At 46.5% G+C, this 27,900-nt stretch overlaps 1 protein-coding gene across 1 annotated transcript in view; it reads right to left on the minus strand.

Moving 5' to 3' along the window:
* wwc3 (WWC family member 3) overlaps window positions 1-27,900 on the minus strand; it is a 101,336-nt gene that overhangs the window by 28,651 nt on the left and 44,785 nt on the right. The window contains 4 exon segments of the mRNA XM_083766827.1: window positions 2,406-2,453; window positions 2,459-2,475; window positions 5,501-5,737; window positions 13,560-13,669. Of these exon segments, the coding sequence (XP_083622953.1) occupies window positions 2,406-2,453; window positions 2,459-2,475; window positions 5,501-5,737; window positions 13,560-13,669 (412 nt within the window).

A 27,900-nucleotide genomic window follows, 5' to 3' on the forward strand; every position in this document is an offset into this window, starting at 1 on the left:
TGCACACACGTCACACACACACACACACACACACACACACACACACACACACACACACACACACACACACACACACACACACACACACACACACACACACACACACACACACACACACACACACACACACACACACACACACAAACGTCACGAGTGCACACACGTCAGCTGCACACACACGTCACGTGCACACACACGTCACGTGCACCACACGACACACACACGACACACACACAACATGCACGCACACACACGTCACACACACAACATGCACGCACACACACGTCACACACACAACATGCACGCACGCACACACATGTCGCGCACACACACGTCACACACACAACATGCACGCACACACACGTCACACACACAACATGCACGCACACACACGTCACACACACAACATGCACGCACGCACACACATGTCGCGCACACACATGTACACACGTGGGGTTTCTCGTTCATCTTATTTTATATAAGATGCACAATCCAGAGAAACAGCAATTCTGATTGGCCGGAATGAGATGATGTAAAGGACGATAAGACCCCCCCCCCCCCCTTACCTCACACATGAGGTGGCGATCGAAGGTCGCAGTTCAACCCATTTTGGGGCGGAACCCCTTTTGGCATTGTGTTGTGCTTTAGCTATTGAAAAATAGCAGATCTACAAGCTCATAGCGTGCCACTCGGTGGCACGCTATGAGCTTGTAGTCTGCTATTTGTTTTTGGAAATCGAAGAGCGACTGACATAGAAACATAGCTTTTTCAGAAAACTGTCAGGATGTAGAAGAACATTTTTAGATCTGATCTCAGGTCAGAATGAAAACTGTCAGGATATAGAAGAACATTTTTAGAATCTGATCTCAGGTCAGAACGGGGTTAACTATGAAACCTTGCGATGTTGTCACGTGACGTCACACTCAATCGTGTCACTCAATTCCTCACGTCGCGTCATATATTGTGCCCCAGGTCTGGGTGACATCACTATGACATCATCAGGGATGATAGTACATCAGGTGTCGTGTCATAGTAGGCTATACTTCGTCAGGCAGCCTCTGTGGACATTTTAAAGCTCAGCTCAAGACCCACTTCTACAACATTGCTTTTAATTGATCTTTTATTTTTTGTTATTCATGTCCTCACTGTACTGCTTGTTTTTTAATGTCGTTGCCTTGCTTTTCTTTTATTCTCCATTGTTCTGTAAAGCACTTTGAGCTGCATTTCATGTCATGAAAGGTGCTATACAAATAAAGTTGCATATGGATATGGATATGGAATGTCAGAACCTATATGCTGACATTCCATATGTTTTTCTTTTCATATGCTGATTTTGTTTGTACACCCGTATTGATACAGTATTGATAGAGTATTGATACAGCATTGATAAAGCATTGACACTAGAGCCTGCTCAGGGACTACAGATGTAAATGTCCTCCTGGCTAAACTCTGGCCCATTTACATGGATGTGAAAACTGACATGTTGATTAATGCGCATCGTTCTTGTCAAATAAATAAATGAAATAAAGTGGAAAAAATACTTTCCCGCTTATAAGTAAAAACATTTGAGTACGTTTCCCCCCCCCCCCCCCCCCCCCCCCCCGGTGGGTCACAGAACATCCTGTAGGGGCCACACCCTCATATAGCCTGCTGAATGGAATGGGGGCCCCCGCCCTCCACTATGACCCCCCCCCCCCCCCCTGGTGGGCGGGGGCCCACACACACACACACACACACACACACAGTCACACACACACACACACACAGTCACACACACAGTCAGACACACACACACACAACACACACACACACACACCACACACACACACACCCACACACACACACACAGTCACACACAGTCACACACAGTCACACACAGTCACACACATCAACACAGTCACACACAGTCACACACACACAGTCACACACACAGTCACACACACACACAGTCACACACAAACACACACAGTCACACACACACACACACACACACACACACACACACACACACAGTCACACACACAGTCACACACACACACACACACACACACACACACACACACACACACACACACACACACACACACACACACACACACACACACACACACACACACAGTCACTCACACACAGGCTCAAGTTTAGCCAGGAGGACATTTACACACACAGTCACTCTCTCACACACACACACACACACACACACACACACACAACACACACACACACACACACACACACACACACACACACACACACACAGTCACTCTCTCTCACACACACACACACACACACACACACACACACACACACACACACACACACACACACACACACACACATGGGGGGGGGGGGCTCTGACGTCCAGAGCCCATTGTTCTCGGGGGGTGATAATAGTGATGACTTACCCGCTCCCGCCTGCAAGCGATTTCCACTTTGATTTGGTCAGGGTCATATTAGAGGAGGAGCCAGAGAGCGCTGCAGAGAGAGAGAGAGAGAGAGAGAGAGAGAGAGAGAGAGAGAGAGAGAGAGAGAGAGAGAGAGAGAGAGAGAGAGAGTAGAGAGAGAGAGAGAGGAGAGAGAGAATAATTCAAAATAATCCTGGACTTTTTAGTAATCAGAAAACAAGGCCACAAAATAGCAGATCTACAAGCTCATAGAGCTTGTAGGTCTGCTATTTTTTGAAAAATCGAAGAACGACTGACATTTTTAGAATCTGATCTCAGGTCAGAATGGGTTAATCAGACCAGTGTGTGTCCAGCGGAAACCTCGTTATGAATCTGATCTCAGGTCAGAATGGGTTAAATAGGAAGTGGCTTAGATCTTCTTTTGGTTTTTAGAGAACGGTGAAATTGAAAAAGTTCAAATCAAATCGAAACGTTAATGATCAAACTCTAATTAAGCCTAAAACTCTTTGCCTAGATGTTGGAAAATAGACCAGTCGGCTTCAGGGTCAAACATAGTACAGTAGAGACCAGTCAAAGTGATGCAGAGCGGCTTCAGGGTCAAACATAGTACAGTAGAGACCAGTCAAAGTGAGGCAGGGGCGGCTTCAGGGTCAAACATAGTACAGTAGAGACCAGGTCAAAGTGATGCAGAGCGGCTTCAGGGTCAAACATAGTACAGTAGAGACCAGTCAAAGTGAGGCAGGGCGGCTTCAGGGTCAAACATAGTACAGTAGAGACCAGTCAAAGTGTTGCAGAGCGGCTTCAGGGTCAAACATAGTACAGTAGAGACCAGTCAAAGTGTTGCAGAGCGGCTTCAGGGTCAGACATAGTACAGTAGAGACCAGTCAAAGTGTTGCAGAGCGGCTTCAGGGTCAAACATAGTACAGTAGAGACCAGTCAAAGGCTTCAGGGTCAGACATAGTACAGTAGAGACCAGTCAAAGTGATGCAGAGCGGCTTCAGGGTCAAACATAGTACAGTAGAGACCAGTCAAAGTGATGCAGAGAGGCTTCAGGGTCAGACATAGTACAGTAGAGACCAGTCAAAGTGATGCAGAGCGGCTTCAGGGTCAAACATAGTACAGTAGAGACCAGTCAAAGTGATGCAGAGCGGCTTCAGGGTCAAACATAGTACAGTAGAGACCAGTCAAAGTGATGCAGAGCGGCTTCAGGGTCAAACATAGTACAGTAGAGACCAGTCAAAGTGATGCAGAGCGGCTTCAGGGTCAAACATAGTACAGTAGACCAGTCAAAGTGATGCAGAGCGGCTTCAGGGTCAGACATAGTACAGTAGAGACCAGTCAAAGGCTTCAGGTCAGACATAGTACAGTAGAGACCAGTCAAAGTGATGCAGAGCGGCTTCAGGGTCAGACATAGTACAGTAGAGACCAGTCAAAGTGATGCAGAGCGGCTTCAGGGTCAGACATAGTACAGTAGAGACCAGTCAAAGTGATGCAGAGCGGCTTCAGGGTCAGACATAGTACAGTAGAGACCAGTCAAAGTGATGCAGAGCGCTTCAGGGTCAAACATAGTACAGTAGAGACCAGTCAAAGTGATGCAGAGCGGCTTCAGGGTCAAACATAGTACAGTGTGTGCACAATAACACTGTGGAGGACACTCTCTCTCTCTCTCTCTTCACTGTCTGTGAAGACTCTCTCTCTCTCTCTCTTCACTGTCTGTGAAGGACTCTCTCTCTCTCTCTCTTCACTGTCTGTGGAGGACTCTCTCTCTCTCTCTCTCACTGTCTGTGGAGGACTCTCTCTCTCTCTCTCTCTTCACTGTCTGTGGAGACTCTCTCTCTCTCTCTTCACTGATCCACAACATTAAACATCTCTTGACCATTTCCTGCTTTTCACGTAGAATGTTTGTCTCACGTTGGATTTGATTTATCTGCCGCTTGTAGACTGGATTGAAAACGACCTGTAGGGGGAGCCATAATGTGATTTGTAATGTGCCATTATGATAACCTAAGGTATGGCGCCTTAATGGGCACTTGCACAGCAGTGTTGTTTTTGGCAGCAAATGTTGTTTTTGGAGAAAATAGCTCCACACAAAATGGTAAATGGTGCATTTATATAGTGACTTTATCCAAGGTGCTTTACATAGATTGTGCATTACATTCACCCACATTCACACACACGTTCATACACAGGAACCATGCAAGGCACCAACCAGCACATCAGGAGCAATCAGGGGTTCAGAGTCTTGCTCAAGGACACTTCGACACTAACTCTGGGGGAGCCCACAGGGTTCGAACTGGCAACCTTGCGGTTACCATCCAGCCACTCTACCCCTGAGGCCACCGCCCGATTTCGATATGCCACCGATTATATGCATCAATAGGTGGTTGTTTATTTTTACATTTTTATCCCACGATTTTGTAACCCATTTTTCACCCCTGTGTCAATCATCTAATCATTCTAATGTGATCCTGGGCTCTACACACCCTCCACCAACCTAGTCCCCATATAAGGACAAGGGGAGAGCAACGGACTTGAACTCATGCTTCCTTCATGCCCGAGTGTCAAGTTGCTCCTTTACACCTGACAGGGGGGAGTTTCCCTGGTTGGACGTACCGCGTGGAAGGCAACACGTTATTCCAACCAGTTCCTTTCCCCTCCATCAGGCGCCTCGGCTGGCCAGGGGGAGGCAGTTTAGAGACCAGGATTACTGCATGATTTTTGTGAGGGTACCTACCCTAGGCGGGGACACGGGGAGAACATGTGAGGGTACCTACCCTAGGGGACACGGGGAGAACATGTGAGGGTACCTACCCTAGGGGACACGGAGAACATGTGAGGGTACCTACCCTAGGGGACACGGGGGAGAACATGTGAGGGTACCTACCCTAGGGACACGGGGAGAACATGTAAGGGTACCTACCCTAGGGGACACGGGGAGAACATGTGAGGGTACCTACCCTAGGGGACACGGGGAGAACATGTGAGGGGTACCTACAGTACCCTAGGGGACACGGGGGAGAACATGTGAGGGTATCTACCCTAGGGGACACGGGGAGAACATGCAAACTCCACACAGAAAGGCGGTTGTTTCTTACTGCTGAGCAGCGAGCGGCTGTCCTCCTCTCCTCCTCCTCCTCCTCCTCCTCCGTGCCCCCCGGTGGTCATCTCCTGGAACAGCAGCATCTCCTGAGCCAGCTCCAGACGCTGCTGCTTCACCAGGTACATCTCCTTCTTGGCCTCCAGGGCCTCCTGCGCCACCACCAGGTACTCCTTCAGCATGCGCTCCTGCTCCTGGCGCCATTGTGTCCGCGGGTTCTCGATCTGCGTCGTCTCTGACACGGGGGGAGGGAGAGAGAGGGGGATAGAGAGAGAGAGGGGAGAGAGAGAGGGAGAGGGAGGGAGAGAGAGAGAGAGAGAGAGAGACATGGATTAAAGCAAAAATGTAATCTCACGCCTGAAAAATATCGCTATAGGCAGGGCTGCACATAAGCGGTGCGCCAGTGCGCCATCAAAATTCATAATGCGCTGTCAATCAAGCGCCGGGAAGCGCTTCTGCGTACCAACAGGGGCCGCACAGAATGATTATCATGGCCAGAATACTAGTATACTATACAGAATACTAATACTTTGAGACTGCCACTCAAAGTAGCTACTACTGGCCAATCACAGCACGTCTTGCACAAGTGCACTGGCCATTGTGGCTAATCACAGCGCGTCCTTAGCCAAACGAGGGACCCCGGAAAACAAGCAGTGAGCAGCATGGAATCCTGCTCACTGCTTGTTTTCCGGGTGCCGGGAGCAAGTTGCTCGTGTGCGATGCAACTTGCTCGTGTGCGATGCCGTCTCTCACGGACTGGCACCGCTGCTGCTGCACAATATGAAGCTTACAAGTAAGACGCGCAAACGCGGGAAGCGAACGCAGCTCGTAAATGGCAATAACAACAATTAGAATAAATTACATACTTTTTTAAGGTTTTATTTTTAAAGTTCTCTTTTTGTGTTTTTTTAAGATTTTATTTTGAAGTTAAGTTTTTTGAAGTTAAGTTAAAAAAAAAAAAATTAAAGTTAAGTTTTTTTGTGTTTTTTTAAGTTTTTAAGATTTTTTTTTAAGTTACGTTTTTTAAGTTAAGTGTTTTTAAAGATTTTTTTTAAGTTAAGTTTTTTCTTTTTCATTTTAAGTTAAGTTTTTTCTTTTTCATTTTAAGTTAAGTTTTTTTTTAAGTTAAGTTATTTTTAAAGTTAAGTTGTGTGTGTGCGCGTGTGTGTGTGTGTGTGTGTGTGTGTGTGAGTGCGTGTGTGCGTGGGTGTGTTTTGTGTGATACAGCTGCGCCCTCTGGTGGCGGGCGGGTGGTGTAACAGCGGGACAGACACACACACAGACATGATCTGCAGGGTCTCATAGTAAGTGCTCAGTGCATTCGCAATCAACATGACAACAGCGTGTCCCGAAATACTGTCCCTTGTTATCGTAAAGTCGGGTAGTGTACACTGTTATTTTGCACCGAGGAGCAATGTGTGTCTGACTGTCTTGACTCTGTGTTGACTGTGTACATCGCCTCAGTCAGGGAAGCCTGACGTATGCTTCGCCGTACGACGTGTCGTATGTTAAACAAATAGCTGATCTGCAAGCTCACAAGTGTCGACTCCGCAACAACACGAGCTAGTAGATCGGCTATTTAAATAAAGAAAATTAAAAAGTATCTAAATATTGCTTGATGCTCATATTATCCTTAGGAAGTATTAAGAAGTTTGTATTAGAATATGCATATAGGGCTGGATTACGCATGGACCTATAGCTGCAATTTGCAACTCTAGATTTAAATAATGGGATGAATCTAGAGTTGCAATACTCTCCATTGACTCCCCAGTCCCCACTTATCCAATAAATATCGTTTTGCTATAAGTTATCATGCATCCCTCTTTTATCCATCCGGCGAGACGGATTTTAGGAGCACCAAGTAACTCCTCCAGGTGCTCCTCTGAGTACTAGTCTATTAGACCAAAAAGTTGTGTGCAGCCCTGGCTATAGGCCACGTCCTAATATGTAATTTGTGAAACGGCGTGAAAGGAGCCAGCACACTCTAGCGCCGTGTGTCCTACACACTTTACACAATATGTAGTAAAATGACGACGTTTTCACTGAGCTAACCAACTAGTTAAAGAGATTGCGGCCAAACTCATCGCTGGGTTTTGTCAAGTCCAGACTCTCAACACAACCATCTACAGTAATTATATATATTTACAGCACTGTGTGCCGCCGTACATTCCACAAGCTTTATGTCGATGCTGATGTTCCTTTTCAGGCAGCACTTGGCACCTGCCCAGAGAGCCAAGAATACTAGTAACTGGTGTAACTGCCCATGGTATTACTGTGTTACAAACTACTAGTAACTGGTGTACTGACCATGGTATTACTGTGCTTAACTGACCAGCCAGCTGGCCTGCCCTGAACCCCACAGAGAATCTAGGTTGTATTTGTCAAGAGGAAGGTGTGAGACATGAGACTCAACAATACAAATGCATTTATGGCTGTTATCAAAGCAAACCTGGGCTTCCATAACAGCTCAACAGCGCCACAGGCTGATCACCTCCATGCCACGCCCCCAAGGATGAAATAATTTGTTCAAAAGTAGCCCAGACCAAGTATTGACTGCATACATTAATATACTTTTCAGATGGTCGACATGTCTCGTAAAATATTCTAATTTGTTGATAAAGGATATTTTGATTTTCATGAGCTGTACGCCATAATCATAAAAAATAAAGGTTTTAAATACTTTACTTTATGCACAATGAATGAATTGAGAATATATAAAAGTTTAACTTTTTGAATTATATTAGGGGGAAAAAATGAACTTTTACACAATATTCTAATTAATTGAGATGGACCTGTTATGTAATATCAAACAGTGTTGTTTTTGGCACCAGATTTAGATTTTTTAAAATTATTATATTAAATTAAATTATAGTTTTTTAGTTTAGTCACATTTTAGTCACCTGGAAATTTGTTTTACTGTTAGTCTAGTTTTAGTCGACTAAATGTCATAAGATTTTAGTCGACTAAATATACAGTTGATTTAGTCGACTAAAATGTTTTTTGCCGGTGCCGTCCTAATGACTGATTTTACACTTGCTGAAAACTTGCTTGTAGATCGGCTATTTTCAGCATTCAACCAATTGTAAAATGACGTATACCGGATCTCTTGTCCACTATAGTCCCTTCCTAGCATTTTAGTCTAGTTTTTATTTGTTGACGAAATTGTCAGTATATTTAGTCTTAATTTTAGTCATCATGGCTTATAGTTTTCATTCAGTTTCCGTTTAGTTTTCGTCAGTGAAAAAAAGGTAGTCGACGAACACTTTTGTCTCCACCAGGCCGAAGGCATGGGGGGAGAGTATGTTTTGCACTCCGTCCGTCCGTCCGTCCGTCCGTGTGTCCGTGTGTGTGTCCGTCCGTCCGTCCGTGTGTCCGTCCGTGTGTCCGTGAGCAGCTAATCTCGCCCACCGTTAACCCGGTCGATGCCAAATTTTGCACACACACTCCCTGGATGCCAACGATGAACCTCTGCCCCAAACTTTCCAGAACGGCCTGTTATAGCGCCACCAAGAGGCCGCTTTGTGCAAAACAAGTTTTTGCACAGTACACCTACAGATTTTGTCCAAACATCACGCAAATTGGTACACAGTCTCTCTAGAGCCATTCTCGTAGCGCGCCACCGAGTGGCGCGCTACAAGCTTGTAGGTCTGCTATTTTTGTAAAAATCGAAGAACGACTGACATAGAAACACAGCTTTTTCAGAAAACTGTCAGGATGTAGAAGAACATTTTTAGAATCTGATCTCAGGTCAGAATGAAAACTGTCAGGATGTAGAAGACGTTTTCAGAATCTGATCTCAGGTCAGAATGGGTTAAAAAAAAAAGGTGACCCAGATAACGCCACGGAGGCGATACAGATGTCCGTCTGACGCGCGGCCACCATGCAGCGGCCAATGAGGCATGCACTGTACTGTACATAAGAGTATATTTATGTACATTGCGTACAGTATTTATCCCATTTTGGGCGGGAACCCATTTTGGTGTTCGCATCATGTCGTGCTTTAGCTATTGAAAAATCGAAGAGCGACTGACATAGAAGACATTTTTAGAATCTGATCTCAGGTCAGAATGAAAACTGTCAGGATGTAGAAGACATTTTTAGAATCTGATCTCAGGTCAGAATGGGTTATTTATGTCTGAACCTACTTTACTGTACATGTACGGTAGGTAGGTACAGTATTTACATTATGTCTGCGAGGAGGAACGGCCGTGCGTGCGTGCGTGTGTGCGTGGCTGTGTGTGCGTGTGCGTGCAACCGTGCGTGGCTGTGTGTGCGTGTGCGTGCGTTGGACGCCCGGTGTCTGAGGAGACGAGGCCGAGGCCGGGGGGGACAGGATGCGTTGCGAGAGAGAGAGAGGAGAGGTCCTTTTCCTCCACGCTTCCTCTTCACAAATAAACCTTCCCCTGAAAGGCATGCCGAAACCTCACAATGGACGCTGGCTGGCGCTCAGTCATTGCAGGGAGAGACGACTATAGCGCCCGCCTTTTTTTTACACCCCCCAGTAATTCATGTCCAGGACCCCCAAATTGAGACACAATTAGCCTGCGTTGCGGACCCCCCCATTCCATCCCTACTGGATGTTTCCAAGTCTACGTTGGTGACCATGGGCAACACAGAGTAATAAGAGAGTGGCGACACTATAGCGTTGTACTCCCATTGTTAACAATGGAATGCGGAAGTGCTCATTCTGTCTCAATGGGATAGTTCCAATGTTTGGAACTATATAGCCCATGTGTGTCGCTATACTCTCCTCCTACTCTACACTCTGGGGTGACAGGGCCTTTTGCCATCAGCGCCCCTAGACTCCAGAATAATAAGAGAGTTGGCGACACTAGCGTTGACTCCCATTGTAACAATGGAATGCGGAAGTGCTCATTCTATCTCAATGGGATAGTTCCAATGTTTGGAACTATAGCCCATAGGCACCCCGCTTTGCGGCGAGATCAAAGCGTGACGCTACTCTCCTCCTACTCCTACTCTGGCCTTTTGCCATCAGCGCCCCTAGACTCCAGAACAGCCTCCCTGTTGAAACGCTGTGTCTGTTGGCATCTTTAAAGGGATTGTGACATTTAAAACACATTTTTGTAGATTTTTTGGCTTTTTTGGCTTTTCTTGACATCAATTTCACCAAAAAAAAAACGAAGTTTGAACATTCAGTGTATTCTCTGCTGTCTGGACTTTTGTGAATGATTATGCAAAAATGTCTCATCTGGTTGGACGGCAGGCATATACGTAGATCCCTGCTAAACCTCCGCCCCCTCCCCTCTGCTCCCTGCCTACCCTCTCTTCTCCGCCCCTCTCCTCTCCGCTTCCTCATTGTGACCGCGACTTTGTTTCTTTGTAATACATACTAATAATGGCTTCTAGAGAAAAATCAATCTGCTCTGTTGTTGGCTGTGTCAATCAACACAAGTCCTTACACTGGATACCAACTGGCCTAGATGACTCTTTTATTTTTGACGGTGACGTTCCTACTAAGTTGTCAAAGAAGCGCATCTTGGGTTGACAGGAAAGGGGGAATTACCGACATCTACAGGCTAAAATAATGTGTTTTTCCATGGCTTCTCAGGATGCAGATTACACATACACAAAAACTCCTGGCAAGAAATACTGGAGTGGAGTTGAGTGTTCAAACTTTTTAGACACGTTTGAAGGACCATGGCCAAGACTTTTAATGTTGTTAAAATTATGTTATAAATAATGTCATAATACCTTTAAGAAGCTACTGAAAACGCATTTGTATACCGCAAACACTTTGGCTTGCTCCAGTGATTTCTATGTACCGTTCTATCTTATCTATTTCTAGGTAGTCTTTGCTGCTCTGTTATTTCATTGTTGGTTTATTCTTTGATTGAAGTGTTCTTGTTTTATTCCTTTTATTTTATTGTACAGCACCTTGTAACAACTGTTTTGAAAGGCGCTCTATAAATAAATTTACCTTACCTCCCCATTGGACCTCAGGTTTGCTATAGCTCCATAATAACTATTTAAAATCTAAATTAAAGAACCAGTTTTTTTATATATATATATATATAGAAAAGCCTTTTAAACACCATAACAGCAGCATTGTATAGGCTATCTATTCTATTTCAACCGACACTGCAATTGTGTGTTGCTGTTGTTGCTGCTTTTAAGTTTGAACATATTTTGAAAATGCAAGAAAATAAGGAAAAAAAAAACTTTTATTTATGTTTTACTGTATAAAAACCCATTTTGGGCGGGAACCCCTTTTGGTGTTAGCATTATGTTATGCTTTAGCTATTGAAAAATAACAGATCTACAAGCTCATAGCACGCCACCGAGTGGCACGCTACGAGCTTGTAGATCTGCTATTTTTTTTAAATCGAAGAACGACTGACAAAGAAACATAGCTTTTTCAGAAAACTGTCAGGATGTAGAAGAACATGTTTAGAATCTGATCTCAGGTCAGAATGGGTTAAGTCACCCACTCCAATCTGGCCTCGTGACTCTGTGTCAGACAGGCCGGCTACCTCGGGGTCAGAGGTCAAACTGGACAATCTGTCAGAGGGCAAATTGCTCCTGTTGGGGGCCGAGAGGGAGGAGGAGTCTGTCTCTGTTTGTTCATGATGGACACATGGCTTACAACCCTGTTCATATCTGTCTGTCTGTCTGTCTGTCTGTCTGTTCATGATGGACACATGGCTTACAACCCTGTTCATATCTGTCTGTCTGTCTGTCTGTTCATGATGGACACATGGCTTACAACCCTGTTCATATCTGTCTGTCTGTCTGTCTGTTCATGATGGACACCAGTGGCTTTACAACCATGTTCATATCTGTCTGTCTGTCTGTCTGTCTGTCTGTCTGTCTGTCTGTTCATGATGGACACATGGCTTACAACCCTGTTCATACCTGTCTGTCTGTCTGTCTGTCTGTCTGTCTGTCTGTTCATGATGGACACCAGTGGCTTTACAACCATGTTCATATCTGTCTGTCTGTCTGTCTGTCTGTTCATGATGGACACATGGTTTACAACCCTGTTCATATATGTCTGTCTGTCTGTCTGTCTGTCTGTCTGTCTGTCTGTCTGTCTGTCTCTCTGTCTGTCCATGATGGACACATGGCTTACAACCCTGTTCATATCTGCCAAATTCTGGAGGACAAATGCGGAAATGCGCCCAAAAAGGCGGAAATAGACGGTCCTTCCGGGTGCTTCAAAACGCCACTGAGCAACTTCCACTGACAATAGAATAGCGGAGGGGGCGGAGCTTCGTGCCAGATCAGTCTCTATCCTTTTAACCCATTCTGCACCCATTTTGGTGTCAGCATCATGTTATGCTTTAGCCATTTAAAAATAGCAGATCTACAAGCTCGTATCGCGCCACCGAGTGGCGCGATACGAGCTTGTAGGTCTGCTATTTTTGAAAAATCGAAGAGCGACTGACATTTTTTTAATCTGATCTCAGGTCAGAATGGGTTTAATCAGACCAGTGTGTGTCCAGTGGAAACCTCGTATGAATCTGATCTCAGGTCAGAATGGGTCGGGGGTTCGATCCCCCCGGCCGGGTCATACAACCAAACACTGGTCAAGATGGTGACCCAATGCCTCCCTGCTTGGCACTCCAAGAGAGATGGGTCAAAATGCAGAGAACAAAATGTGACTGCGACTTGTTAACGTGCGTGACAAACAGTAGGACTTTGACTTTGGTTGGGACAAGAGAGGTGTGTGTGTGTGTGCGTGTGGGTGCATGCATGCATGCGTGCGTGCCTTCTGTCTACCAGTGCGGTGCATCAGTCCCATAATCCATATCACTAAGGTTTTACTGTCTGCATCCAACAGGCTGGATGTGGGCATGAGGGCGCCTGGATCCCACCCTGCGGGGACTTCCAGTTACTGAGGCAGACCTCCACGGATAAGCTGGTCGTAACACGGAATACAGTATTCATGGTGGTCAGTGCTCAAGTGTTCAAAAAGCAGATATGAAAGTGCACTGTACTCACGGTTGATGTGTGTGTGTGTGTGTGTGTGTGTGTGTGTGTGTGTGTGTGGGGGGGGGGGGGGGGGGGGCAGCAGGGGGGGAGTGTTCTGTACTCACTGTTGATGTGGTCGATGTAGTAGACGCCCACCTGCTGGTCGTACATCACCTCCCAGCCCAGCGGAAGCTCATCTCCCACGCAGTCTGCAAACGTCAGAGGTTTGGTGATCCTACAGGAAACAGTTACACCTTTAATAAAACCACAGTTACACCTTTAATGAAACCACAGTTACACCTTTAATGAAACCACAGTTACACCTTTAATAAAACCACAGTTACACCTTTAATAAAACCAGTTACACCTTTAATAAAACCACAGTTACACCTTTAATAAAACCACAGTTACACCTTTAATGAAACCACAGTTACACCTTTATTAAAACCACAGTTACACCTTTAATGAAACCACAGTTACACCTTTAATAAAACCACAGTTACACCTTTAATGAAACCACAGTTACACCTTTATTAAAACCACAGTTACACCTTTAATGAAACCACAGTTACACCTTTAATGAAACCACAGTTACACCTTTAATGAAACCACAGTTACACCTTTAATGAAACCACAGTTACACCTTTAATGAAACCACAGTTACACCTTTAATAAAACAACAGTTACACCTTTAATGAAACCACAGTTACACCTTTAATAAAACCAGTTACACCTTTAATGAAACCACAGTTACACCTTTAATGAAACCACAGTTACACCTTTAATAAAACCACAGTTACACCTTTAATAAAACCAGTTACACCTTTAATAAAACCACAGTTACACCTTTAATAAAACCAGTTACACCTTTAATAAAACCACAGTTACACCTTTAATAAAACCACAGTTACGCCTTTAATGAAACCACAGTTACACCTTTAATGAAACCACAGTTACACTTTTATTAAAACCACAGTTACACCTTTAATGAAACCACAGTTACACCTTTAATGAAACCACAGTTACACCTTTAATGAAACCACAGTTACACCTTTAATTAAACCACAGTTACACCTTTAATGAAACCACAGTTACATCTTTAATTAAACCACAGTCACACACACACACACACACACACACACACTAAATGGTAAATGGTAAATGGTGCATTTATATAGCGCCTTTATCCAAGGCGCGTTACATAGATTGTGCATTACATTCACCCATTCAGACTCACATTCACACACCGATTGCAGCGGAAGCCATGCAAGGCACCAACCAACACATCGGGAGCAACTAGGGGTTCAGTGTCTTGCCCAAGGACACTTCCACATGTAGACAGGAGGAGGAGCCGGGATTCGAACCGCCGACCCACGGATCATTGGACGACCTGCTCTACCTCCTGAGCCACAGCCGCCCCTATACAACCGCCCCACAACACTAAGGGTTGCCCACCTGCCCCTGTGGCAGCCAGGTAAATAAAACATTCGGGGAGGTAGAGTTTGCTTTCAGGAGGTTTGCATCGACCGACCGGGCAAGTGCGCGTTTGAGGGGACACGACCTTCTATAAAACACAACACGAGAGAGAGAGAGATACCCGTCTAAACATCTGAACGTGGCCAGAGCGCGCCGTCTTCTGGTCTTGTGGCATGACTTTTGGGCAAGTAGAATATGACATGAAGTCAGTGCCCCTGAGACCTTATAGTGTCAACCCGAAAATTCCCCAAAAAGAAGAAGGAAAAAAAATACACAAAACACTAAATAGTGACTAAATAAAGACTAACAACTGCAAGTTGTTGCAACACAATCATTCTGCAGTTGTGCCCCCCCCCCCCCCCCCCGGCCTAATCTATAGCCCATTTTGGTGTTAGCATTATGTTATAATTTAGCTTTTGAAAAATAGCAGATCTACAAGCTCGTAGCGCGCCACCGAGTGGCGCGCTACGAGCTTGTAGGTCTGCTATTTTTTGAAGAATCGAAGAACGACTGACATAGAAACATGGCTTTTTCAGAAAACTGTCAGGACGAAGACATTTTTTAGAATCTGATCTCAGGTCAGAATGGGCTAGTTGAATAACCCTGTCCTATAGGACAACACGACAGTTACACGGTTAGAGCATCACATAATGAACATGTCTGCAAACTGTTTAGGACCTGATTCTACTAAATCTCTTCCAAATCCTGACAGTTTTATGAAAAACGTATCACTGGTGCCCAAACATGTTCATGTCAAGGACCCACAAAAGTATCTGTATTTCCCCCCCCGAAGCAAAGATTTGAGTTAAAAACTCACTTTGACAGCATTAAACATTCACTTTGAAAGAATATATTCAATGATTTGCATGCAGTTTCACGTAAATCTATAAGCTCGTAGCACTGCACTAGATCTAGGCTAGTTGGACTATTTTAAAATTATTTTCAAAAAAGTAAGAAAATGGCAAATAAATGTAGGGATAACTTTAGCTGTTTTCCAACAGCTAAAGTTTAAAATAATTGGTTGGTGACACAGATACCGTCTTAAAGGTCTTAAAAGGTTCAAACTGGGGAGATGTTGGGCTTATGATCTTCAGGCAGTACTACTTGTCCACCAGTAGAGGTCCTCCCAGACACCAGGGTCTAAAAGTCTCCAGTAGAGGTCCTCCCAGACACCAGGGTCTAAAAGTCTCCAGTAGAGGTCCTCCCAGACACCAGGGTCTAAAAGTCTCCAGTAGAGGTCCTCCCAGACACCAGGGTCTAAAAGTCTCCAGTAGAGGTCCTCCCAGACACCAGGGTCTAAAAGTCTCCAGTAGAGGTCCTCCCAGACACCAGGGTCTGAAAGTCTCCAGTAGCGGTCCTCCCAGACACCAGGGTCTGAAAGACTAAATAAATGAAAGACTAAATATACTGACAATTTCGTCAACAAATAAAAACTAGACTAAAATGTTAGGAAGGGACTAGTGGACAAGAGATCCAGTATAAGTCATTTTACACTTGGTTGCATGTTGAAAATATTTTCAGCAAGTATAAAAACAGTCCTTACGACGGCATCAATGCCCACCAAAATACATTTTAGTCGACTAAATCACCTGTAGATTTAGTAGTCTAAAATCTCATGACATTTAGTCGACTAAAACTAGACTAACACTAACACATTTCAGGTGACTAAAATGTGACTAAAACTAAAATCAAAATTTGCCAAAAACAACACTGACACACACACACACACACACAACATAAATCTTTTCAGATGGAGGTCTGCGGCCAGCAGAAAAAGCAAGCCCCCATGTCGCTTATAATAAACAGACATGGCAACAAGGACTTGTCCCGCTCGGTCTCATGGCGCGTCCTCAGACAGCTTGTCCTGATTTGGCGCTGCATGAATAAAACTTAACCCCTTCAGACCCGAGGACCATTCTACAAATACCTTCTAAATCCTGTTTGGTTTTCTGAAAAACCCCATGTTTCTATGTATGTCAGGCATTATCAAACATTTTCATGTCAAGGACCCCCAAAAATTGTAATGTAATTGGCCGCCGACCCCCCACCTGAAAATATGTTGTTCCAGGGACCCCCCCAGAAGCAAAATATTTGATTAAAGACACAAAAGAAACAATATATATTAAAAAATAGCAGCTCCTACAAGCTCGTAAGCGCAGCACTCGGTGCCGCGCTTACGAGCTTGTAGATCTGCTTGTAGATCTGCTAAAAAGTATAACAACATAATGCTATGTTAAAACACCAAAAAGGGGCTTCCCGCCCAGAATGGGATAATTGATCGACTGTCTAATCGATCCACCGCGGGCCATTCATCACGCACCATAGTTTTAATGAATTCTGCGCGAATAGAATGAACTGCGGCCGACGTTATGAAGACATGCTGGAAAGGAGTGTAAAAATAGGGGAAGAGAGAAGAAGGGAGAGGAGGAGGAGGAGGAGGAGGAGGAGGAGGAGGAAAACATGCTGGCATCTCAAGAATCCTGAAAATTCCTTAAAGGAGCGTAATGAATGTATGTTCTGTCGCTCAGCAGTGTGTGTGTGTGTGTGTGTGTGTGTGTGTGTGTGTGTGTCTGCTGCATGCTGCGCTGTTAACCCCTTCAGCTGCCTGCCGAGCACACACACACACAGGAGGAGTCGCTGTCTGTCTGTGGAGCAATACCACTGAATTAATGCATTCTGGGCGCGGGAATAACCCCTTTTGGTGTTAGCATTATGTTATGCTTTAGCTGTTGGAAAAATAGCAGATCTACAAGCTCATAGCGTGCCACCGAGTGGCGCGCTACGAGCTTGTAGGTCTGCTATTTTATATCGAAGAAGGACTGACATAGAAACATAGCTTTTTCAGGATGTAGAAGACATTTTTAGAATCTGATCTCAGGTCAGAATGGAAAACTGTCAGGATGTAGAAGACATTTTTTAGAATCTGATCTCAGGTCAGAATGGGTTAATGCATCATGGTGGAAGGGAAGAAGCAGAAGCACTCAGAATGGGTTGTTTTAGGTCAAAAAGTATCAATAATACTCCAACATAGAAAGAAGTAAATAAAATAGATCGTAGTCCAGAATTCTAAATGTACTCGAGTATAAAAGTATCAATACTGCAACATAGAAAGAAGTACAAAATAGATAGAAGTCCAGAAGTCTAAATGTACTGAATTAATGCATCATGGCATCATGGTGGAAGGGAAGTACTCCAAAATGTTTTACTTTAAGTAAAAAAGTATCAATGTTGCAACATAGAAATGCAGCACTGCATATTCCATTCTGTTACGTCTGTAAAAGTCCAGAATTGTGAAGTGAAAGTGTGAAGAGTAAAAGTACTAAAGTATTGTTGGCATCAACATGTACTTAAAGTATTAAAGTATTGTTGGCATCAAAATGTACTTAAAAAAGTGCCAAAAGTTGAAAGTACTCGTTATGCAGAATGTCCCCATTTCAAGGTTTCAAAATCTATTAAAAACTCTCTTGAAAATAGCAGATCTACAAGCTCACAATGCGTCGCAATGCGACGCATTGTGAGCTTGTAGATCGGTGATTTTGAAATGGCCGAAATGTATATAGGGCTGCAGTGGTTGGTGTATGTTTTGTAGTGACCACAGGTCGCAGATAACTGTGAAATCGTGCATTTCCCGTCAGTCAGTCAGTCAGTCAGTCACTATCTCTTTTATTTTATTTTTTATCCCACGATTTTGTAACCCATTTTTCACCCCTGTGTCAATCATCTAATGTGATCCTGGGCTCTACACACCCTCCACCAACCTAGTCCGCATATATGGGGGACAAGGGGAGAGCAACGGACTTGAACTCATGCTTCCTTCATGCCGGAGTGTCCAAGTTGCTCCTTTACACCTGACAGGGGGGGAGTTTCCCTGGTTGGACGTATAGCGCGTGGAAGGAACACGTTATTCCAACCAGTTCCTTTCCCCTCCATCAGGCGCCCCGGCTGGCCAGGGGGAGGCAGTTTAGAGACCAGGATTACTGCATGTTTTTTGTGAGGGTACCTACCCTAGGGGACACGGGGAGAACATGCAAACTCCACACAGAAAGGCCCTATCGCCAACCCCGCCTTCGGGTATGGGCACTGATGACGCGGAGGAGGAAACACACCGCCAGCACCCACAGCGTCCCGAGCGGGAATCGAACCCAGGACCAACTGTGCCACCTTGCCCCTCAGTCACTATCTCTGATATCAATATTAAGCCCATATAAGGGAATACCCCCATATATGGTCATGCATCGTGACACCACGTGATGTCATCAATATTAAGCCCATATATGGAGATCCCTAAAGTCGATCAATATTGGCCAGCAACTCTACATGTCACCTCAAACTTCAAAGCCATAGATCTCCATATTTGGAGCTGACCTGTTCTGACATTCCATAATGTTGATCCTTCCCCACCCGTCCTTCCTCTTCGATGTCTCCCTTTTGACTGATAGCGGTCCATTTAAACTCTAGACGGGCCTGTTGACTGACACCTGTCCATTTAAACTCTAGACGGGCCTGTTGACTGACACCTGTCCATTTAAACTCTAGACGGGCCTGTTGACTGACACCTGTCCATTTAAACTCTAGACGGGCCTGTTGACTGATACCTGTCCATTTAAACTCTAGACGGGCCTGTTGACTGATACCTGTCTCTCATTAAACCCTGTACACTCAAGAGTAAAGAAACTGCCCCCCACTGTCACCATTAGATCTCCATATATGGAGCTGACCTCATCAAACCCCGTACACTCAAGACACGCTCCATATATGGCCAGTACAGAATTAATTCCATAATTATGTTGATCTGACCCACCCCCCCATGCCAAAGCGCCAGCGCTCGCCCAGCAGTCTGCTGTCACCCAGGCGGATGCGTGCAAGCGACCTCGCCCCTTTATCATCACAACTACAGCTGTGGGTGCGGCTTCAGTTCAGGTGGATCACCACCCATCACCGCCCACCAGGCAAACCAGGCATACTTAATGAACGCGTGTCCACATAAAAACTACATTTTAACAAATACTCTACACTCCAAAAAAAATCACGGTTCACTCCATCTTTAACGAAAAACACACACAAGTCAAAATCTGGAGATGCAGCAGAAGATTTATTACTGACTGAGCATCGAACAAACTGTCTGGAAACTTGGAACAATGCGTCTATTCCCTGGTTTCTGAGCTGTGATCACGAAGAGGCTGTTTGTACAACTCCTAATTGGAAACAAGTGTCTTGTGTCGCTCTGACTGCTACAGTGCGTGTGTGATATTGATGACTCCATGCGTGTGGCGTGACAGACCATCACAGGTGAGTCAAGGTGATTCTGATTGGATAGTAGTGGCGATAGCAGAAACCTTGAAAGCGGGCAGATGTCAACATCCATGTCTAAAATCTACAGGTTTTAAAGCGGGCAGATGTCAACATCCATGTCTAAAATCTATAGGTTTTAAACCGGGCAGATGTCAACATCCATGTCTAAAATCTATAGGTTTTAAAGCGGGCAGATGTCAACATCCATGTCTAAAATCTATAGGTTTAAAAGCGGGCAGATGTCAACATCCATGTCTAAAATCTATAGGTTTTAAGCTGACAGAAATCTATGGTAAATGCAACAGTAACGGAGAACCGAAGCCTGACGTCAATATCACTATTCTACAACTACTTTTAATGTATGAACTACTTCATCCCCATCATTCATATTCTTTGGCGGGGGGGGGGGCATTCGCCTATTCTTGGGTGTGTGTGTATGTGTGTGTGTGTGTGTGTGTGTGTGTGTGTATGGAGTATGTATGAGCCTTTATCATCATACAATACATCATCTCTCAGCCAATCAAATCATCACAGATGTGCTGCACACAGACGCAGATAGGAGGGGCTAGCGCCCCTCGAAATGTAAAGTGGCAGTAATGACTACAGCATCCATCCACAACAGAACGGAGATAATAAACGCATAAGCTAACTAAAATAACACGAAAGATTAGTTTCAGGTTGTAATGTGATCATGTGTACAGCGGGACAGAAGAGGCAGTCAAACACCCCCTTTGCAAAGAAACGTTTGGACACACTGGGCTGTATTTTGCGTGTCTTAAGTACCAGGTCTTATTACCTAACTGATCAATGCCATTTTAGTTAGGGAATAAGACCCGGTACTTACTAGTGTAAGGCCTCACTCACACCTTCACAACAGACTGATGTATGCTTGTTGTATACAAAGGGTGTGATACATCTTGCCCCAATGCATTTCCAATGGGAGTCACATGGTTTGACACAACATTTGTGTTGTATGAGGGGGAGGGGGGGGCAGTCGAAACACAGCCGAAAGCCATACAACAGCTTGTAGTCCAAAATGTTGTATCAAGCCATGTGACTTACATTGGAAATGCATTGGGGCGGCCATGACACTATTACATCATGCTTATTGCTTACATCTAGCATGTGTCAACGTTGTACGCTATAGATGGAAAGGTGTGAGTGAGGCCTTACTGTCATTTCTCGACCGTTTCGGATGCGGGAAGGCTGGCCGGAACCGGTGCCGGCCGCCTGGGCGGGTTCCTGGGGGTCTGGATGTTGCGAGGACCCCCCCCATGGTACAGCTGCACCGCTCACTTCACACAGGTGTGACGTGATTGTTTTTTTTTTACATTAACCAACAATTGAACTTGAAGTAAATAGCTGATGATTCAGCCAAATCCATATATGGACTTCACAGCAGGCCAGCCTTGCCCAAATATGGGGTTCCTGATGTCATGCATACATATGTGGCCTCATCGCTATATGACACGAACAATGCAACCAGTATAAAAAGAGCACGGCAGCCCTCAGAGAGTTATCTTTAAGACATTATCTTCAGCATCGACCGAGATTCTAAGAGCTCTAGAACACAGAAGCGTATACAAACTAAAGCAGGAAACCCCGACAGGTTCAACTTCAATTCACCGTCAAACCGTCGTGATAAAAATGTTTTCCTGGGCGTTGCACCGGAAAGGATTACCAATCAAAGACGCTTGTGCTGCGGTAGCGGCGGGACGCAAGCTGTACTACTTTGGAAACAACTTTCTAACCCATTCTGACCTGAGATCAGATTCACACGAGGTTTCCACTGGACACACACCGGTCTGACGAACCCATTCTGACCTGAGATCAGATTCTAAAAATGTCAGTCGTTCTTCGATTTTTCCAAAAATAGCAGACCTACAAGCTCGTATCGCGCCACTCGGTGGCGCGATATGAGCTTGTAGATCTGCTATTTTTAAATAGCTAAAGCATAACATGATGCCGACACCAAAATGGGTGCCCGGTCAGAATGGGTTAAAGAACGGAGATCGGATCGATGTAGATGTCTTCGACACGGTGTCTTTGCGCTGGAGGAGGTTGACCCCTGGAGGAGAACCTACACCTGGAGGAGAACCTACCCCTGGAGGAGAACCTACCCCTGGAGGAGAACCTACCCCTGGAGGAGAACCTACCCCTGGAGGAGAACCTACACCTGGAGGAGAACCTACCCCTGGAGGAGAACCTACCCCTGGAGGAGAACCTACCCCTGGAGGAGAACCTACCCCTGGAGGAGAACCTACACCTGGAGGAGAACCTACCCCTGGAGGAGAACCTACACCTGGAGGAGAACCTACCCCTGGAGGAGAACCTACCCCTGGAGGAGAACCTACCCCTGGAGGAGAACCTACCCCTGGATGAGAACCTACCCCTGGAGGAGAACCTACCCCTGGAGGAGAACCTACCCCTGGAGGAGAACCTACCCCTGGAGGAGAACCTACCCCTGGAGGAGAACCTACCCCTGGAGGAGAACCTACCCCTGGAGGAGAACCTACACCTGGAGGAGAACCTACCCCTGGAGGAGAACCTACCCCTGGAGGAGAACCTACACCTGGAGGAGAACCTACCCCTGGAGGAGAACCTACACCTGGAGGAGAACCTACCCCTGGAGGATAACCTACACCTGGAGGAGAACCTACCCCTGGAGGAGAACCTACCCCTGGAGGAGAACCTACACCTGGAGGAGAACCTACACCTGGAGGAGAACCTACCCCTGGAGGAGAACCTACACCTGGAGGAGAACCTACACCTGGAGGAGAACCTACACCTGGAGGAGAACCTACCCCTGGAGGAGAACCTACACCTGGAGGAGAACCTACCCCTGGAGGAGAACCTACACCTGGAGGAGAACCTACCCCTGGAGGAGAACCTACACCTGGAGGAGAACCTACCCCTGGAGGAGAACCTACACCTGGAGGAGAACCTACCCCTGGAGGAGAACCTACCCCTGGAGGAGAACCTACCCCTGGAGGAGAACCTACCCCTGGAGGAGAACCTACCCCTGGAGGAGAACCTACCCCTGGAGGAGAACCTACACCTGGAGGAGAACCTACCCCTGGAGGAGAACCTACCCCTGGAGGAGAACCTACACCTGGAGGAGAACCTACACCTGGAGGAGAACCTACCCCTGGAGGAGAACCTACCCCTGGAGGAGAACCTACCCCTGGAGGAGAACCTACCCCTGGAGGAGGTTGACCCCTGGAGGAGAACCTACCCCTGGAGGAGAACCTACCCCTGGAGGAGAACCTACCCCTGGAGGAGAACCTACCCCTGGAGGAGAACCTACCCCTGGAGGAGAACCTACACCTGGAGGAGAACCTACCCCTGGAGGAGAACCTACACCTGGAGGAGAACCTACCCCTGGAGGAGAACCTACCCCTGGAGGAGAACCTACCCCTGGAGGAGAACCTACACCTGGAGGAGAACCTACCCCTGGAGGAGAACCTACCCCTGGAGGAGAACCTACCCCTGGAGGAGAACCTACACCTGGAGGAGGTTGACCCCTGGAGGAGAACCTACCCCTGGAGGAGAACCTACCCCTGGAGGAGAACCTACCCCTGGAGGAGAACCTAACCCTGGAGGAGAACCTACCCCTGGAGGAGAACCTACCCCTGGAGGAGGTTGACCCCTGGAGGAGAACCTACCCCTGGAGGAGAACCTACCCCTGGAGGAGGTTGACCCCTGGAGGAGAACCTACCCCTGGAGGAGAACCTACCCCTGGAGGAGAACCTACCCCTGGAGGAGAACCTACCCCTGGAGGAGAACCTACACCTGGAGGAGAACCTACCCCTGGAGGAGAACCTACCCCTGGAGGAGAACCTACACCTGGAGGAGAACCTACCCCTGGAGGAGGTTGACCCCTGGAGGAGAACCTACCCCTGGAGGAGAACCTACCCCTGGAGGAGAACCTACACCTGGAGGAGAACCTACACCTGGAGGAGAACCTACCCCTGGAGGAGAACCTACCCCTGGAGGAGAACCTACACCTGGAGGAGAACCTACCCCTGGAGGAGAACCTACCCCTGGAGGAGAACCTACCCCTGGAGGAGAACCTACCCCTGGAGGAGAACCTACCCCTGGAGGAGAACCTACCCCTGGAGGAGAACCTACCCCTGGAGGAGAACCTACACCTGGAGGAGAACCTACACCTGGAGGAGAACCTACCCCTGGAGGAGGTTGACCCCTGGAGGAGAACCTACCCCTGGAGGAGAACCTACACCTGGAGGAGAACCTACCCCTGGAGGAGAACCTACCCCTGGAGGAGGTTGACCCCTGGAGGAGAACCTACCCCTGGAGGAGAACCTACCCCTGGAGGAGAACCTACACCTGGAGGAGAACCTACCCCTGGAGGAGAACCTACCCCTGGAGGAGAACCTACCCCTGGAGGAGAACCTACCCCTGGAGGAGAACCTACACCTGGAGGAGAACCTACCCCTGGAGGAGAACCTACCCCTGGAGGAGAACCTACACCTGGAGGAGAACCTACCCCTGGAGGAGAACCTACCCCTGGAGGAGAACCTACCCCTGGAGGAGAACCTACCCCTGGAGGAGAACCTACCCCTGGAGGAGAACCTACCCCTGGAGGAGAACCTACCCCTGAGGTTCCCTTCAGGCGCAGTGGCTACACAGCTGTGCTGATTGAAGATATCACCTACTTATGGGGAGGGTACTGCGAGCAACTCGATGCATTTGACGTCAACGCCCACAGATGGTTCAAACCACAGGTTTCCGGGGCTGTTCCACAGGGGAGGTACTACCACTCTACGCCTGTGCCTCGGGGAAGGTCATGTATATTCATGGAGGACTGTCACTGGACCATGAATCCATTATTGGTGACATCAGCAAGTTGGACACCAGCACCATGGGCTGGTCTTCAGTTAAGACTCCAGCAGGAACTCCAGCATACCGTCACTCTGCCACCATCATCGGGACAAAGATGTTTGTGTTTGGGGGCTACAGGGGGGCAAGATTAGACCGCGCACCCACTCCCCGAGTGTTCGACACAGAGACCAACACCTGGCTGGACACACCTTCGTCCACACAGCCTCTTCCAGAAACACGGACGGGTCATTCAGCCTTCCTCTATAACGGAGAGCTGTACATATCCGGTGGCATCACGGTCGTCAATGATCTGTGGAAGTTCAACCCAGACACCTTCTCCTGGAGGAAGGTCAAGGTCACGGGCAAAAGCCCGAGTTCCCGGTTGAATGGGATGTGCTGTTGCGTGGTGGGACATCGTGTCATCCTGTTCGGAGGAGACAACAAGCCTAACGACCTGCACGTCCTAGACCTGAGTCCTAGTCTGAAGACGTTATGTAAGCAGGCCGTCATTCAGTATGGTCTGGAGCAGGCCGGACTCCCACACAACGTCAGGTGGGAACTGGCAGCAAGTAACAGGACATAACCAAAAGATAACTAGACTAACAACAAGTCAAAAAACACAAAGTGTGACACCTGACAGCAATGACGGCGGCTGTGGCTCAGGAGGTAGAGCAGGTCGCCCGATGATCCGTGGGTCGGAGGTTCGAATCCCGGCTCCTCCGGTCTACATGTTGAAGTGTCCTTAGGCAAGACACTGAACCCTACACTGCCTCCAATGAGTTGGTCGGTGTGAGCATCGCCACCACTGGTGTGTGAATGTGGGAAGTGAGGACGCTGGCGTCGACTGTTCGCCGCTTCACCTCCCAATGTATGAATGAATGAACCATCGTAAAGCGCTTTGAGCACTTGGAAAAGCGCTATAAAAATGCAATTCATTATTATAATGACTACCATCCATCGAAAATAGAACATATGAAAAACAAATGCAATAATACAAAAACACTGCACTGTATAGGTCTTGTGACATTATTATTATTATTATTATTAGTAATATTATTAGTAATTAGTAAGGCGCTAGCTAGCCCCTCCTATGCCCAGCTTTGAGGGTTTGTGTGAACACAAACATGATTGGCCGATGATTGGCTTGTTCGCCCCATAGCGACGATTTGATTGGCTGAGCAAAGTATACATATTGAGGATAAAAGTGAGGGAAGACAAGTGAAGACGCCGTAGAAGGTGATTGGCCGGAATGACATTTGTAATGATTTGATTGGCTATGAATGAGCACGGAATATGATGATGTATGATGATAAGGAACGCCCCTCACTTCACACAGGTGTGATTTTGTTTTATTATAGAGGGGTATGCGCCGCGTGACATCATCATCAAACCAGGAAGTTATGCGGGAGCGCCTACTGAGTGCCAAAAAACTACTTTCTGGCCTCGACAGCCCATACATCCACACAGAAAAGTCCAAAATGATTGCATTAACCCATTTTGGGCACCCGCCAGCGATAAAACAGGGAGGGTGACAGCCAGGAGCGAGGCATACTGTAGCAATGCAAACGGATAAAACAGGGAGGGTGACGGCTCATTCATATAGTCTGGATTTTCGGTGGTGAGGTGACCACCACTCCGGCAGTGAGGTGACCACCGGAGCTGAAATAACGTTGAGCTGGTGAATAAAAACAGAGAGAAGGGCTGGAGCGGTGGCGGTGGTTTGCTCTTCACCGCGGCTCAGTGACGTCATGTTGTAGTTCGGTGGTCACCTCACCACCGAAAATACAGACTATGAATGAGCCTTGACAGCCAGGAGCGAGGCATAGCAATGCAAACGGATAACACACAGAGAGGGTGACAGCCAGAGGAGCGAGGCATAGCAATGCAAACGGATAACACACAGAGAGAGGGTGACAGCCAGAGGAGCGAGGCATAGCAATGCAAACAGACTGCATTCTCAATTAATGTGCGCAGAGCACACTAGACGACTCAGACGTGACAGATAGCACCAGCTAGCTGGCCTCATTAGTGACACACACGGCCTGACATGAAAGGAGTGTCTGTCATTCCTCTGCAAATGGCTCCTGACACTGACATTAAACCTCCAGTAGTAGAGGCCACATGGCACGAGAGAGACAGACCTCGATCCTGTTCACAAACAAAACAAGATGCCTGAGAAGCTGTTGCATTCTTTGGTGCAGAGGAGGTTGAAATGTATAGGGACTTTTTTTCCGACACGGAAAACGATTGCCGATTGTGCAACAGATTATGCAACAAACAAAAAAAGAATTGCTATTTTTAGGCGATTGTGTAATAATTGTACTGTAAACCTACCATAGTATTCAATCAATCAAGGTATAAAGCCGAAATGTGAAACAGAAATCGTGAAAAAACTATTTTTGAGGCGCGCTAAAGAACAAACTAAATAAAAAAAATGCCATCGACAACGAAAGGAGAACTAATGTAAAAAGTGCCACGGAACAGATAATAATTCATGTCATAAGATTTGTCTGAGCAAATCACCATAATATGCATGTCGGTGGCCAGTCCACCCATGGCCAAGAAATGACCACCATTCATTTCAATTTCTTTTGTGTTTTTGGGGCTCCCATGTGTGTTTTCTATCCCCACAAATAACCAATTTTGAACAATCAGGCTTTCATATCATATGGGTGTTTTAATGGAAATTGCTCTCAGAAACAGCTCGACTGATTTTGGCCTCATCGTGATGTCATCAATGTCACCCTGCTTATATAATTCCTCCTTTTCTTCAGTCTTCAGTTGCAAATTTGCATTTCCACTTTGTTTATACAATGTCCACCATTGTGTATTTTCCAAGCTGGCATGGAATGGAAA

This window comes from Protomyctophum parallelum, assembly GCF_964188405.1.
Source record: "Protomyctophum parallelum genome assembly, chromosome: 6".
Classification (NCBI taxonomy): Eukaryota; Metazoa; Chordata; class Actinopteri; order Myctophiformes; family Myctophidae; genus Protomyctophum; species Protomyctophum parallelum.